Raw genomic sequence first — 17,038 nt, forward strand, 5'->3', positions numbered from 1 at the left:
TGTTAAAGGTAATTATGCACATCATTATTGTGTAAATAGCAGCCAGGTGCCAAGGCGCATGCCTGTAATATCAGCACTTTGGGAGGCTGAGATGGGCGGATCACCTGATGTCAGGAGTTTGAGGCCAGCCTGGCCAACTTGGTGAAACCTTATCTTGACTAAAAATACCCAAATTAGCCAGTCATGGTGGCAGACACCTGTAATCCCAGCTACTCGGGAGTCTGAGGCAGGAGAATCATTTGAACCTGGGAGACAGAGGTTGCAGTGAGCCAAGATCATGCCATTGCACTCCAGCCTAGGTGACAGAGGGAGACAACATCTCAAAAAAAAAGTAATAATAATTATTATTATTGTGTAAATAATTACTACATAATTTTAAAAATATGAATACATAACATTGATATAGATAGTTATGTACATATATGTGTAAATTATCAGTTTTAAAATTATTGAAAAAGGTGAATTAATAAAAAAACAGATTTTATTTTCATATAACACAGAAATAGTCATAAAATAGTAAAAATAAGAAAAACAGGCTGCTACAACTAATTTCATCAACCATTATATATACAATTATGTGAAACACAATTGAGTTCCTTGCTGTACATTTTTAAACAAGAGAGTTACACAGTACAGATGTGCTGGTAATCCCAGTTAATGTTTTATCTTTGAACATATTCAGATAAATAACGGCTAGGCACTTAAGGAATTATAATTTTAAAACAGTGAGAAACAAAATTTTAAAGTTAGCATGTGGCCCGGTGCAGTGGCTCACGCTTGTCATCCCAGCACTTTGGGAGGCAGAGGTGGGCAGATCACCTGAGGTCAGGAGTTCAAGATCAGCCTGAGCAACATGGTGAAACCCCGTCTCTACTAAAAGTACAAAAATTAGCTGGGTTTAGTGGTGGGTGCCTGTAATCCCAGCTACTTGGGAGGCTGAGGCAGGAGAATCACTTGAACTCAAGAGGCAGAGTTTGCAGTGAGCCGAGACCGAGCCATTCCACTCCAGCCTGGGCTACAGAGTGAGATACCATCTCAAAAGAAAACAAAAAACAAAAAAAAGCAATTAGCATGTGACAATATTTAATGAAATAATTGTTATAGTTAAAATATTTCTTTGAATAACCTGTGTTAAGTCAACTTTCTTGCCTCTCATTCCAAACTTGTCTGTTGAGCTTTGGGCCCCCAAGTGTGGTTTTTAATACTTCATAAACCTAATCAGTCAATTTACCCCTTTCTGTGCAATCTAATCAATCTCAGGAAGTGGGTGTGGTCTTTCCTGGGCCCATACCCTTTAAAAAGATGCTTGTCCAGAGACTTCTCTCTCCTTCAGTGAGGACCCACTGCATTTGTGACTGCTGGGCTTTGGAGCACCAGGAGTTACTTCTAATCTCGATATCTACAGAGCTTCTAGACTGAGACCATTCATAATAGCCTTGTGAGTATAAAATCTGCAGTAAACTCATCATGCTCACTTTTTCTCTTAAAAATACTTTAAATTTACCCGGCAGCATGCTTGGGTCTTTTCTAAGCAAACAAGTAACTGTCTTCATGATTTTACAGAAAATCAATGTAAAGTATCTTCAATTTGTAACATCTGGTTTGTGTGCCTTGCTATTTGATTCTTCTTATGTGACTATTTTCTGTATTGTTAGATTTTTTTTTAAGTGTGAAAAGGTATATTTCGATAGTTTCATGCAATGATAGAACCCATAAAATACCTAAAATGTTCCCTAAAATGTTGGCATGTAGTAATGGTTATAATGTACACCAAAGTCAATGTTAAAAATGTTGAATTACTTTGTAACTTCTTATTGCAAAGGTCTTATTTGCTGTGTCTTCAAAATTTGCAGTTTGTAGACTAGATTTGAAAGCTGTTGAAAATAGTTTTAATTGGCCAGGCACGATGGCTCATGTTTGCAGCCTAGCACTTTGAGAGGCCAAGGCAGGCAGATCGCTTGAGGTCTAGAGTTAGAAACCAGCCTGACAAACATGGCGAAACCACGTTTTTACTTAAAATACAAAAAAATTGTCATAGCATGGTGGCGGGTGCCTGTAGTATCAGCTACTCGGGAGGCTGTGGCAGGAGAATTGCTTGAACCTGGGAGGCGGATGTTGCAGTAAGCTGAGATCACGCCACTGCATTCCACCCGGGTGACAGAGTGAGACTGCATCTCAACAACAACAATAAATAAATAAATAAATAAATAAATAAATAAAAGGGAAAGAAAGAAAGAAGTAAAAAAAATAGATGTAACCCTCTGACAAGGACTCCCAAGAGGCTGCAACTCCCAAGTCACTAAAAGGAATGGTGAATTGGTGGCCATGCTTCCATTAACTGCATTTCTGGATTTTCTAGTGTAGAGTGGAAAACCTAATACATATCTTCACTTTTATTGTTATTTTAGAAGATAATTAATTGTTGATTAATTCTTGTAAATTATTATAGCTTAAATATTCACTATTTCAGAATGTGAAAGTGTTCTCTCTAATCATCTGAATTGAATATGGGAAAAAATTTTCTAAATTAAAAATAATAGATATGATTTACGATTAATGTAGTGAAAGGAAAAGTTTTGATATTAAAGTTAAAAGGACAAATTTAATGATTGATAATTTTAGGAGTTGATAGTCCACTCTGATTAATCAATCTTAGATAAAACCTACTTCATTTATAATTGTGTGAGCAAACTTCATAGGTGAGTTTGCAGGCAGGGAGTACAGAATAATAGCAGAGATACTAAGTGTCTTTCATATATTATCATCATGGAATCGTTGAGAGAGAATGACAGAGACAGAACGAGATTAAGAATGTTCTTAAGAATGAGATTAAGAAATAAGAATCAGCTTATATAAGTGACTGAGAAATCATCTCAGCTTTTACCGTCTACCCAGGCTTTAAGCTTGCTAAGTAACTGGGAATGATTGAGAGCATGGCTTGTTTAACAAAATACCATGAGGGCTCTCATCTCATTTTCTCATTTGAATCGTAGTGGTTGTTCATATCCATAAGTTTCATACCCGTGGATTCAACTAATCTCAGAAAAAAATATTTACAGGAAGAAAAAAGCAGCTGTACTGAACAACATATCCCTTTTTTTTTTTTTTTTTTTTTTTTTTTTTTTTTTTTTTTTGGGAGACAGAGTCTCACTCTATTACCTATGCTGGAGTGTAGTGGCATCATCTCCACTCACTACAACCTCTTCCTCCTGGGTTCAGGCAATTCTCCTGCCTCAGCCTCCTGAATAGCTGGGACTAGAGGCACGTGCCGCCACGCCCGGCTAAATTTTTGCATTTTTAGTAGAAACAGGGTATCACCATGTTAGCCAGGATGGTCTTGGTCTCCTGACCTCATGATCTTCACACCTCGGCCTTCCGAAGTGCTGGGATTACAGGCATGAGTAACCGCACCCTGCCAAACATGTACATATTTTTAACAATCTTCTTGCTGTTCCTAAACAGTATGGCATTACAAGTATTTATACAGCATTTACATTGTATTAGGCATTCAAAGTAATCTAGACATAAAGTATTCAGGAGGATAGGTTTAGGTTACATGCAAATCCCACACCATTTACTAATAAGAGCCTGGAACATCTAAGGATCTTGGTATCTCAGGGTTTCCTGGACCCCAATTTTCTATGGCTATTGAGGGAAAACTTTATAAATCCAGCATGTTTGCATTTACTATGTCTCAGTTTATACTGGAGCTAACTTATTAGACATATTGGACAGACTCAAGTAGACAAGGAAAATTGTCCACTGGCTTTTTTTTTTTCCTTTTCATCGGGGCAAATAAAAATAAGAGAAAGAAATTCTCACTTTTTTTTTTAATTTTCAGAGATATGGATTCATACAGCCTGCAAGCCTTCCAGAATGAGCTCATTTGCTCCATTTGCATGAACTACTTCATAGACCCGGTCACCACTGACTGTGGGCACAGCTTTTGCAGGCCCTGCCTCTACTTCTGCTGGGAAGAAGGCAGAGCACCAATGCGCTGCCCTGAGTGCAGAGAAATCTCAGTGAAGCCCGACTTCAACACCAATGTTGTACTCAAAAAGCTGGCTTCCCTAGCCAGACAGACCAGACCTCAGAACATCAACAACTCACACAGTATCTGTGTGCTCCATGAAGAGACTAAGGAGCTCTTCTGTGAGGTTGACAAGAGATTGCTCTGTGGGCCCTGCTCTGAGTCACCAGAGCACATGGCTCACAGCCACAGTCCAATAGGATGGGCTGCTGAGGAATGCAGGGTATGTGATGCCTCTAAGGCAGTTTGATATGTATAGAGTCCCAAATAAGAATGGTGAGGGCCAATGCAACGATGGTGATGAGAATGCAGATGGTGGAGGTGGTGATTATTCCATGTCAATCATAACACATAAACGTGTCCTTTCAATGTTGCTGACTAATTTAGCACTCTAATCATAGCTGTGTTGAGACTTCACTAAAGGAGGTTTCCTTAGAAACATTGTTCAAATGTGTAGAATGGAGCTGTGGAACAGGTGACCAGCACCAAGAACACTTTTCAAAGTCATGTTATATAAAAGCCAGTTTCTCAGAAAATTGATGATATTATCTGAAGGGTCCCTTAAAACTCTCTATTATATTTCTATGACTTTTCACATCCAAATTATTAGAACCAAATCTGTTTAACATGATAAAATCTGACCACTCCACTCTAACTTGAATTTATGTTTCTTTCAATTACAGCCTTTTTATTTGATTGATAAGGGGATGAAATCTAGTATACTGTCTCCATTTTTGCTAAGCTTCTTGCTTCTTTTACAGGAGAAACTTATAAAAGAAATGGACTATTTGTGGAGAATCAATCAAGAGACACAAAACCATCTAAATCAGGAAACTAGAAAATTTCGTTCGTTAGTGGTAAGAATGAAAGTATTTCCTTTATTTTTACGCAAATAAAGACAATGTTGGCTTATACTTTTTAGCTAAATTCAAATTACCAGTTAAAAGATAGTGATTTCATCACAAGAAAATGTAGTGATTTCAACTGATATAATAGGAATCGCAAATACAGAAGCCCACACAAGCTAGCCAAATTAATTCTAGTATATTGGATAAATGGCATGATATGTATTCTAGTTCAAATTTGAAGGTTAATATAAACTTTTTCAGACACTGGAGATGAGGCAACATTTCACTAAGATTGGGTGTGAGGAAGAGGAAAGAAATAGAATAGTATATAGAGTAAAAATATAGTAAAAGTAAAAAAAAACCGTATAATATGATGTATGGCTAATTGTTCTTTAACATTTAGCGAATCAGACATGGAAAAATCCTAAAAGAGAGATTAATAGAGGAAATAATTGACTCAGTAAGAACTGTAAAAAAAGATCACAGTGACAGAAACCAGGAGTCTTTATATAGGTTTTAATTTAAAAAGGGAGAGAGAATAGGAATATTGAAAAAGATGGACAGAAAAAAACACCAAATATTCAACACTCTTTGCAAGAGTGAGGCAGAAAGTTTACAAATTGCTTGATTACACCCAGCATATAATTATTTGAACTTTTCTATTGAGAGTGAGAACATGTAATTCTTTTAACCAAACATCTCTGCAGGACTATGTGTCAATAAGGAAGGTTATAACCACTATTCAATATCAAAAGATGCATCTACTTCTCGATGAGGAGGAGCAACTGCATCTGCAGGCACTGGAAAGAGAAGCAAAAGAGCTTTTCCAACAACTACAAGACAGTCAAGTGAGAATGACCCAACATTTAGAAAGGATGAAAGACATGTACAGAGAGCTGTGGGAGACGTGCCATATGCCTGTCGTGGAGCTGCTCCAGGTGAGGAGGGAGGGTCCATCCTCAGAGACAGGAAGTCCTTGCTGGACATTGCTGCCAGGACATGCAAATGTCACCTGCATATGTCACTGCTCTAAGCTAAGTGTCACATGCTGTCTGACTCCCACCATTATAGTACATCTGTCCAGTCACTTATTACTGGATACTTTGGTAATCTTTGGGAAATTTTTGCCATTTTAGGAGATCACATATAACAAAATTCTCTTCAACATAATTTAGAGTACTATCCACACAGAGAGATCATCTAAAATCATTAGAACTTGAGGCTAGGGGAAGGTTAGTAATACTCCATTTATATGCCGTAGTTCCTCCTCACTCTCTGATGTCCCATACAACAGTGATTTGCTAAAGCCATTGAGGGGTTTCCCCTTGCCTGGGCGAGGTTTGTGAAAGTTGCTCATCAATGTCCGTGTACTCTGTTTCTCATATGGTTCTGCTCTGTTTTTTAACAGTTGTCATGAGTGGTCAGACCTTTCCTTGGAAATAAGATTAGGAAATTAATGACACTGGAAACCTAGATATCTTTGCTTTACTCTACCATCTCTTGCTCAGCTCCTTTCTTCTTCATGCCCACTGATGATGCTTTCCATTATTTAGTTGAGGTTCTGTTATTAACGTAGCCTTGAATGATTACTTAGAGGGGAATGAAGAGAGATACACATTTTTAAAACACTAAAACAGAAAGAAAAAAGAGTATGAGAAAAGATGCAGAAGGAAAAATCTCTCATAATTAACATTGTCTTTTATTTTTTGCAGGATGTGGGAAATGTATCAGCAAGGTGAGTTTACACTAAAAAAATGCTTTTTCTGAGAAGTTCATTCTCTTGTGAATGAACGGGGTGTATACATTTTGAGGTACTAATATCAATCTCAGTGGCTATTTCCATTTTTGTTTGAAAAGAGAGCCTGAGGTCTTCTCTTTGGTCTGGAAAGTTTTCATCTTAAAATTTGTATGAATTCAAATATATGTAAAAACAGTTTGCCATTCTGAAGTTTGTTCTTCCCAGTCCATCCATCCTGTCCAGCCCTACCCCACAGATCTTAATACAAAATTACTTTGAGGAATCATAGAGGTGTCTTCTACTCTGGAGGGGTAGGAGATTAAAAAAAAAAAAAAAAGACTGAGGGAGGAGAGAGATTCCCTCCGGGTGTCCTGAGGAGGAAGGTTTTGTTCCTAAAAGTGTCAATGACCTGGACCTACTCCATCACAATACACCCAGTTCTAGGAAAGACCTCAGGAAAATGGTTGCCTCGGGACCCTCAGCAGCAGGGTGTTCAGGCTGGAATTATTCTCTTTTGTTTTGCACAAAAGATGAAAGCTTTTTGTCTCAGTGAATATTCTATGTTAGACAGTGACTAGCATTAGTGACAGCTACAGGCTCAGGTCCCAAAGATTTTTGTTTGAGTTTTTTGCTCTCTGAAATGTTTCCAAGATTTTTGCATACCCTCAGGGGGTATGATGCGGAGAGGGACGCAATGTCTTTTAATGACTTTAGAAGTTGTATAATGTCTGAAAACAACATATGTGGGGAAATTGGGTTTTTATGCAAAAAAAAAAAATCAGAAAAAGCAACCTCTTCTGGCCCTTGGAGTGTGGAATAAAATGTGCATGCAGTTAACCAAAACATGAATTCCTCAGAATTCATGTTTCCAGAATTCTGAGGAAACATGTTATATGAAAATATGATATCTTTGTATGATGGTATGATTAGCTCTGGGCCTGGACATATAGCTGAGGCCATTTTTTTGCAGGGCTGATTTGGCACAGATGCAAAAGCCCCAGCCAGTGTACCCAGAGCTTACTTCATGGCGCATAACTGGAGTCCTAGACATGCTCAACAACTTCAGAGGTAAGATCCAGCTGCTTAGCAGTCCAGCCTCAAATCATTTGCTTATTGCGTCCCTTGGTCGAGGCTTTTCCCATTTAAGTTGTATTATTTTTGACATGTAGGTAATACATAGTTTTCCAAAGCATGTGCATCTTCTCTACCTGCATAGTAATACTACAAAGATCAAAACTCAATTTCCTGAGTTAGAGTTTGATGAAAATGTAAAGCAAGGTACATACTTTGTCTGCAGAATAAGAGGACAAAGAGTATTCAGGTCATGTAGTTATGAAGACACTAGTTGTCACGGTGGCATCAGTATTTCGTGTTAGTTCAATTTAATTCAATTTTGAGGGTTAGATTTGGCATAATGGTTTTTAATTGGCTCTATTCCATGTGCATTTACATGCATTCTTCAAGTAACCTTTATTAGTTACAAAATCAGAGCATTTTGACAAAAAAATGACTAAAATATCCATAATCAGGACAATTTTAATGCCATCATATATGTAACAACTGAAAGGTGAGGGATCTGTGAACATGGCCTAAGCATGTTACCTCCATTCAAGAGGGCAGGTCTAGGTAGCAGAGGGCAGGAATGCAGAGTAGATTGAATCAGGAGCTAAAGAGATATTGTAAAGCCAGAGTATTCCTTTCAGAAACTTATAAACTTTACATGTGTCAATTTCTACCAAAGTTTTGAGGTTTGAGACTATAACAGGCATAACTTACATTCCAATAAATACTCACATCATGGCAAAGTGATGTCTACCTGTTGATGATCTTAAAGACAAATAATACAAGAAGATTTTCTATTAAAGAAAAAAAAAAACATTTTATATATGTCCTGAAAAAAACTATGCAGAGGTAGACATTAAATCATTACTTCGCCCAGTGATATGGTCACATTTTTTCTCTATTATTTAAGGAATAGTATATAATTGTATGTGCTGTAGAGTTTTAATGACATTTCATCTTCATGGATGCATGGCGCTGAACTCTCTTGGCTTCCTCTTTTCTGTATTTTCTTGGAAGAAAAGCAACTGAAGTGAATAATTGGGCCACAGAGCCTCTGTCCCTCATAGCACTCACTAATACAGTACTTTTTCCTTGTCAGTGGATAATGCTCTGAGCACGGAAATGACTCCTTGCTATATAAGCCTTTCTGAGGATGTGAGACGTGTGATATTTGGAGACGACCATCGCAGTGCACCCATGGATCCCCAGGGAGTGGAGAGCTTTGCTGTGTGGGGAGCGCAAGCGTTCAACTCTGGCAGGCATTACTGGGAAGTGGATGTGACCCACTCCTCCACCTGGATTCTGGGAGTCTGTAGAGATTCCACGACAGCAGATAGCAGTATCCTTATTGATTCTGATGAAACATTTTTGTTAATTTCCTCAAAGTGGAGCAATGGCTATAGTCTCTCCACCAACTCTCCACCTTTAATTCAGCATGTGCAAAGGCCTCTGGGTCGGGTTGGGGTGTTTCTGGATTATGATAATGGATCTGTGAGTTTTTTTTGATGTTTCTAAAGGTTCTATTATCTATGGTTTTCCTCTTGCCTCCTTCTCTTCCCCTCTGAGACCTTTCTTTTGCTTTGGTTGTACATGAAAAGTTGGTTTCATGATGATTTATTGTGACCTCCCATATATGATGTAAATAGTGTCCTGAGACCTTATGTGTGAGAGCCTGTGAGCTCCTTGTAACTTCATGGAATGTAATTACTTTGTGGTTATACATGGTATAACCACCTTGAATGTGTACATTTGTTAATTAAGTTATTTTAAATAATAAATTATTGTGGAATCTTTACTAGAACATCAATAATGGCTTTTCTTGTGCAAGTTTTGTTGAGATTCATTCACTTACCGTGAAAGTCACGTTCTAATGTATTTAATTCAGAGAATGTTAGTATATCACACGTGTGCAGCCATCAGAACTCTCTACTGCCTGGGCACTTTTATCATTTCCAGAAGAATCCCAATACCCATTAACATTTATTCTCCATTCACCCTCCCCCATTCCTTCACAACACTTAATCTACTTTTTATGTTTTTGCATTCAGGTAAATAAAATCATACAATATAAGTTTTTTTAAATCTGATTTTTTTTTTTTTTTTTTTTTTTTGAGACGGAGTCTTGCTCTGTCACCCAGGCTGGAGTGCAGTGGCCGGATCTCAGCTCACTGCAAGCTCCGCCTCCCGGGTTTACGCCATTCTCCTGCCTCAGCCTCCCGAGTAGCTGGGACTACAGGCGCCCGCCACCTCGCCCGGCTAGTTTTTTTGTATTTTTTAGTAGAGACGGGGTTTCACCGTGTTAGCCGGGATCGTCTCTCGATCTCCTGGCCTCGTGATCCGCCCGTCTCGGCCTCCCAAAGTGCTGGGATTACAGGCTTGAGCCACCGCGCCCGGCCTTTAAATCTGATTTCTTTTTCAGAGATTATGTTTTCAGTTTTTACACACTGTAAACCATTTGTCTTACTTGTATGTTTGAACAGGCTGGGGTAGAAAAATGAAGTGGTATATATCTTATCTTACAAAGAATAAAGAGTGCTTATTTTCTTTAAGTCTGACCAAGTTAAGTTGACCTCACAGACTTTATTATTTATCAGCATCCTAGTTATTAATCACATTTCAGCTCATACAACAGTTTCTCAGTGCTGGGTTGCTCTGCTATTACAAATTCTCTGAGTATATTATATCAGATTATAATATTCTGAAAACTCTTATTACTACCAGATTGAAAATTCCAAGGGGGTAATGGCACTATTTGTCTTCTTTGCTAATGCAATTTTTAGAATAGATTACACAATAAATAAAATGAATAAATGGATAAGTAGAGGAGTTATGTAATACTATTCTAACATTAAGAAACTTTCCAAAATATAAGTAGCAAAATAAGATAGAACATACTAATGAATATCTAATCAAAAAGTAAGAAATACATTGATTTTCAGATTCATATCAAAGACAATACTGTTATGTTAGGGTTTAAGATAATTGTAGCATAATTTTTTATAGGGTTGATTTCAATTGTCTTTGGTTTTTTAATATAAACCATTGAAAGAGGAAGGTTCCTATATAAGATGATGGGGAACAGGAACAGGACTTAGAATAAAGGAGACTCTCCTGATTTTAACTGACATATACTTTTAATCACTTACTAAGCATAAAGTGGTATAAACATTCTTATGCAGTAGGAAGAACAACATTAGTTTAAATTTTAAATAAGAATCCAGATGATACAGAATGGAAAATTCTATAGTAGAATGTGATAGCTACGTCTCCTAAGGCACCAGCTTACCTGCTTTAACAAAGACCATAAATTTGACATGATTCAGAAGGTGCATTGCTCTCACATGTTTGTACCAATATAAGAGTTGGTCAAGAAGAAGACTAACATCTTCAACAAGTGAATTTTTTCTCTGTGTGCAGAATACTCCCATTTATTGCCATGACCCATGCAGCAGGAAAGCCAAAAGAAAAGTAGGAGGGACACGAGTATTTGGCTATAAGGAAATCACCTGGTGTTCTTCACAATGCTTTGATTCCCATCCTATAGGTTCAAAATTAGGCAGATGGCACACCAAGACGTAAGATATATCTGGTAATGCTGTTAACATTCAAAACAATATTTATTCTTATCAATTGATTCAGAAAACAAATTAAATGACTGGCACAACAGAAAATAACCCAAGAGATTTGTTCAATGAAACAAAGCAGAACCTCAACCAAAGAGATAAGGTGCTGCCTAAGGTTATCACCAGTCCTTAGTATTCGAGAGTGAGTAAACCCTGCTTTTTACCACTGTCCAAGTGTCCAGTGTTGTCCTTTTTAGAGCCTGGCTAGCTGAAGGTTATGTGGCAAGAAACATCTTACTTGTATTTTAGTCCCTTAAATGAATGATTTAGATAGGAATGATTCTCCAAATTTTGAAAATACTTATCAGACATGTTCTCTTATTCCTTCACTCTATACCACACAGACTCTGTAATAATCTCTCTCTCTTCTGCCTCCACATGTTTATTGCAGAACATTAGGGGTTAGCAGAGAGAAAGCTTCTCACCCGCATCTTTTGGACTCACTGCTTTTTTCCAAGTGATCTGAGAAGATAAAATTATTCACCTTAGGGCTCCAACCCAGCACTCCTTTTTGATTTTCACGTATGTTTGTGAGCTTTTCTGTTGATGCTAAAACTCTACGCTACAGTCAATGCCTCATAATTTAATTACATTAGTTGTTCCTAGCTTTCAAGGAAAAATTTATTCCCGACATTCTTCTAATTTAGCTCAGATTCACTTTTGCAAAAAGACAGAATTAGCTACTTTACGATCGTTTAGTATTTGACTCTGATTTTGGAAGATGAAAAAGTGTTTGTGTCTATTTAGCATATTTTCTTAGACATTTAACCAAGATAATCTTATTCTATTGATTCTCCCAGAGATACTTTATTTACTCTCTTCACCTGTCAGGATTTATGTTAGACTATTCACCTGTCAGAATTTATGTTAGACTATCACCAAGAATTACTTACAATTGAAATAAATCAAAGAGAGACCACTAAGATCATTGTCAATCATTAATCCAGAAATCTTGAACTTCCTGAGTTGTTTATCCCTAAAAGAAGTTATTTATCTGCCATGCGCGGTGCCTCACGCCTGTAATTCCATCACTTTGGGAAGCCGAGGTGGATGGATCATGAGGTCAGGAGATCGAGACCATCCTGGCCAACATGGTGAAACCCCATGTCTACTAAAAATACAAAAAAATTAGCCAGGCCTGGTGGCAGGTGCCTGTAGTCCCAGCTACTGGGTAGGCTGAGGCAGGAGAATGGCATGAACCTGGTAGGTGGAGCTTGCAGTGAGCAGAGATCATGCCACTGCACACCAGCCTGGGCCACAGAGAAAGACACTGTCTCAAAAAAAAAAAAAAAAAAAAAAAAAAAAAGTTATTTATCAATAGCCTGGTTACAGATTTTTTTAATACAATCATTTTGACTCTTTTCTAGTGCAGAAAGTAAAAATTGATAAAGAGGATAACTTGGAAAAAATCTAACAAAACTGAGACACATTCTTGATTAGCACTCTATTTCTGTACTAAATTTAGGAGACATGTAAATGGCAGTTTTCTCCAGTGAAATAAGACAGACACACAGAGAAAAACACTTCATGGCCCCACTCATATTTGAAATCTATTTTTAATAGCTCAATACATTAAAAAAGGTGGTTACATTGATGGGAATAAAATAAGTAAACGAAGGGCAAAAGTTGGAAAGGCGCAGTAATGTAGAATAAATGAATCTGATGCACAACCTGTAGGTATATTCGATAATCTTGTATTGTTTTAGGGAAATATTCTAAGGGACTAGATTTTTGATGTTCTTATCATAAAAAAGAAGCACAGCTAAGTGATATGATAGATTTGTTAATTTTCTTCATTATAGTAATCATTTCATTATGTATACGTATCTCAAAACAACATATTGTGCACCTTGAAAATATAAAATAAAACAAATTAAAAAATAAAGGTAATTTTGTTATTGTACGTAAGCTGAAAATAAGGGAAGACTGGGTCAGTAATAACACTGCTTTGCTAACTTAAGAGAAGTCTAATAAAATACTTTTCGTTTTGAAGTTATCTGTAATAAAAAAAATAAAAATTGATATAAGGCTTGTGACAGTGGCCATACTTATAATCCCAGGGCTTTGGAAGGCCAGGACAGAAAAATCACTTGAGGCCAGAAGTTTGAGATCAGTCTGGGCAACATAGTAAGACCTTATCTCTACCAAAAAGTAAAAAGAAAATTAGCCTTTCATGGTGGTGTGCACCAGTTGTCCCAGCTACTCAGGAGGCTGAGTTGGGACGATAGCTTGAGTCCAGGAGTATAAGACTGCAGTGAGTTCTGATTGTGCTGCCAGGCTGCCAGGCCCTGCCCCTGGAGTCTTTCTTTGAAAAGGCCTGGGGTGGGGCCCAAGATTGAGTAGAAGAACAGGTTTCCTGGTGAGGTTGATGCCGCTGGCCCAGGGATCCCACCTTGAGGGCAGAGGGCTTTGAGGTTTTCATGCCTGATGACGGCCAGGAACCCTTCTCAGTAGGCATTGAAGACGGGCAGAGTCACAGATTCCAGGAGAGATGTCGTCAGAGGGACACAGAGGCATCACGGAATTAAAATGAAAATGAAGAAAGGAGCTGAGCATCTGTTTCATCACTTTCCTGCGCTGTTTTACTAAAGGGGCTGTTCTGGCCCAGTCAGGGCACGCTATCATCAATCACCAACTACTTGTTGAACTATGTCCCGGGTCTTGACCTTGAAGGAGGGACGCTTTCGGGTTGAAAGCCGCCATGTCTGGTCGATCGCATCCCAGCCCTGAGCTGGCAGGGGCGAGTTTCCACCCGAGGGCCCCCGTCGTGGGATGTCGCCAGAGGAGTGGCCATTTACAAGTTAGCTTCATGCAGAGGCTCCAGGAGCGCCCCTGCGGGTACCAGTTCAGGGAAAAGTAGCAGCTTCAGCTGTCTCCGCTCCTCTAGAGGGCGCGGAAGCCCGAGTTCTCCAAGAACCGCCTGCAGAAGCTCAAGGACTGCTAGCTGTCCGCGCTGACGCTGCGCTCCGTGCGCGGCCCGGAGGATCGGGGCGCCCTGGATCACATGGTCAGGATGACCACGAGCCTCTTAACAGCCCCGCCGTGGCCATCGCGTGCCAGACACTGTACCCCGAGAGCACTCTGTGCGTGCGTAAGAGGCGGCTGGCGCTGCAGGAAATCCTGGCTCTGCAGGAAATTCTGGCGGCGCGGCGGGGGGTTGGGGGAGGGGGCGGGCGCAGGAGGCAGGGAAGCGGAGGGCGCAGAGCAGCCCAAGCGGCCCGGCCCAGCGGCCGCGGGCTCCCAGGAGGGCTCCGCAAGAGCCGGCCTCCCACCTGCCCCGCTACAGGGGTCCTGGGGCTCCGCTACCCCCGCCCCGCGGAAGGCCAGCCTCTGCCCCTGCAGGGCTTTCAGCGGAGCAGCTTGTGGCCGGCGTGGTGGTGCCCCAGGTCAGCCTCAGCATGGAGCCGGCGCCCACCTTCCAGTCCGGAGAGGTCGGCGCGGAAGGGCAGCACAAAGGACAGCAGCCACCTGCGGATACCAAAGTGGCCTTACAAGGTGACCAAGGAGGAGAAACGGGAGGCGGAGGAGGCCTAGAAGAAGTGCTAGGCCAAGGTGCAGGAAAAGCGCCCGCCGCCCTGTAAGAAGAGGACGTTAGAGTCCGCGGATGCTTGACGTGGGGTTCGAGGGCAGGAGGAGGCCGCGGGGCTGGGCACCATGGCCGCTCCCGGGACCACCGGGCCGCGTGCGTTTCCACGCTGTCTCTCTAGGATGCTCCCAGGAAGGGGCTGGGGGAGGAGCCACGTTGATTCGCCTGACACCAACCACCCTAGGAATCAGTACACCTAGCGGGCATGTGGCCTTAAAGACTCCCTTTAGAATACCTCAATGAAGATTTTTTTAAAGATCGATTTATTAGGCCGGGCGCGGTGGCTCACGCCTGTAATCCCAGCCCTCTGGGAGGCCGAGGCTGGCGGATGACCTGAGGTTGGGAGTTTGAGACTAGCCTGAACAAAATTGAGAAACCCTATCTCTACTAAAAATACAAAATTAGCCGAGAATGGTGGCACATGCCTGTAATCCCAGCTACTGCGGAGGCTGAGTCAGGAGAGTCGCTTGAACCCGGAGGAAGAAGTGGCAGTGAGCCAAGATCACGCCATTACACTGCAGCCTGGGCAACAAGAGGCAAACTCCGTCTCAATTTAAAAAAAAAAAAAAAAAAAAAAAAATCAATTTATTGAAGGGTATTTTCTGTGTAATTTTGTATTTTTAATCGTCATCCGATTTGCTAAGTTTTACAAGTGATAGGGCCCTTGTATCCAAGGCAGTTTTAATACACTTGCCTGAAAACCTTTTATTTAAAATACTGTTTCTAGCAATAAATATTTATGTTACCTGTAGGAGTTTACACAGAAATCCTGGGATTCTCTCCTTTTTGGCTGTTTGCTTTGGTCTTCTCATCGTGGGTGCACGTGCACACTGGATGTTCTTATTTATTAGGTTAAGTGAGGCCGGATATTTCTATTTGATGGAGGTATTGACTCGTTCAGCCACTTAATCAAGTGAGACAGAGAGATCGGATTTTATTGTATCTTTTTAAAAAGTATCCATACAGTCATATATTGGGGGAAAACATTTATCATCAAATTATAAAACAATGCAGCGATAAGCATGTATAGCTTGCTAGAATTAAACTCATTTTAAGCAAGGAGTTTTAGATAAACTGGATACAAAATTTTTAACATATTAAAAATAGACATGAGAAAAACGTGTCATTTGATAAAATGGGGGAAATGTAATAAATGATTACCAGAAATAGAAAAGTAAGCCTTATGTGCTCCTAAGTAAATCGAATCCAGGCGTCCTTAAAATGTAAAAAAAGGATGCAGCAAAAGTAAGGAGCCCAGAATGATGCAAATTACAGGAATGGGGAGGAGGTGATATTTAGAACAAGCAAAGAGAATACAATGGGAAGCAAACTTCTTTTAGGCAAATTCTCCTGGAGTGGACCAGGCAGCCCTCTCTTCCAGACTCAGTTCCAAAGAGTCCATTATGTGGAGGTTTCTTTTATTTTTCCCTTGAGGACTGCCCTTGGTGTTTATTTCAACTTCATGCGGACCTCATGGAATTTCGAAGACGTGGGACCTTGGCATTGTGGCACCTTCCTGCCACACATACATAATTCACAGCATTACCAAGTCCCTATGAGCCCTACCCTCACCTCTGTCAGCCGAGGACCCAGCTAGGCAGTGCCACATCGTCTCCCAGGCACGCTTCTCCAAACCACTTTCCCTGCTGCAAAAGTTCTCAAGGCAGTGCTCTGGGCAGTGTCACACGGGAGAGATGGGGAGGTAAATACAGATCTTAAAATGTGATATTCTGTGAATCTCTTCACAGACTGTAAAACAAATGTATGTGGCACATATACACCATGGAATACTATGCAGCCATAAAAAAGGATGAGTTCTTGTCCTTTGCAGGGACTTGGATGAAGCTGGAAACCATTATTCTCAGGAAGCTAACACAAGAATAGAAAAGTGAACACTGCATGTTCTCACTCATGAGTGGGAGTTGAACACTGAGAACACATGTACACAGCGAGGGGAACATCACACACTAGGGCCTGTTGGGGGCTGGGGGGCAGGGCAGGGATATCACTGGGATAAATACCTAATGTAGATGATGGGTTGATGGGTGCAGCAAACCACCATGGCACATGTATACCTATGTAACAAACCTGAACGTTCTACACATGTCCCCAGAACTTAAAGTATAATAATAAAAAAAGTTTATGTCTTAA

General features: G+C 40.2%; 1 protein-coding gene across 1 annotated transcript; it reads left to right on the forward strand.

The window, feature by feature from the left end:
• The first annotated feature begins 3,845 nt into the window (after positions 1 to 3,845).
• On the forward strand, positions 3,846 to 9,184 carry LOC144334538 (tripartite motif-containing protein 64C-like). The gene is made up of 6 exons (XM_077964779.1): positions 3,846 to 4,253; positions 4,792 to 4,887; positions 5,586 to 5,816; positions 6,591 to 6,613; positions 7,587 to 7,684; positions 8,778 to 9,184. The coding sequence occupies exons 1-6, from the start codon at positions 3,846 to 3,848 to the stop codon at positions 9,182 to 9,184; spliced, it is 1,263 nt and encodes a 420-aa protein (XP_077820905.1).
• The last annotated feature ends 7,854 nt before the right edge of the window (positions 9,185 to 17,038 follow it).

This window comes from Macaca mulatta, chromosome 14 (genome assembly GCF_049350105.2).
Source record: "Macaca mulatta isolate MMU2019108-1 chromosome 14, T2T-MMU8v2.0, whole genome shotgun sequence".
Taxonomy (NCBI): domain Eukaryota; kingdom Metazoa; phylum Chordata; class Mammalia; order Primates; family Cercopithecidae; genus Macaca; species Macaca mulatta.

Bases quoted from the DNA above. Each gene is read 5' to 3' on its own strand.
- LOC144334538 (XM_077964779.1), top strand. From the start codon at position 3,846: ATGGATTCATACAGCCTGCAAGCCTTCCAGAATGAGCTCATTTGCTCC. The intron at 4,254-4,791 runs GTATGTGATGCC...CTTCTTTTACAG, and splicing joins GGGCTGCTGAGGAATGCAGG to GAGAAACTTATAAAAGAAAT. The intron at 4,888-5,585 runs GTAAGAATGAAA...ACATCTCTGCAG, and splicing joins GAAAATTTCGTTCGTTAGTG to GACTATGTGTCAATAAGGAA.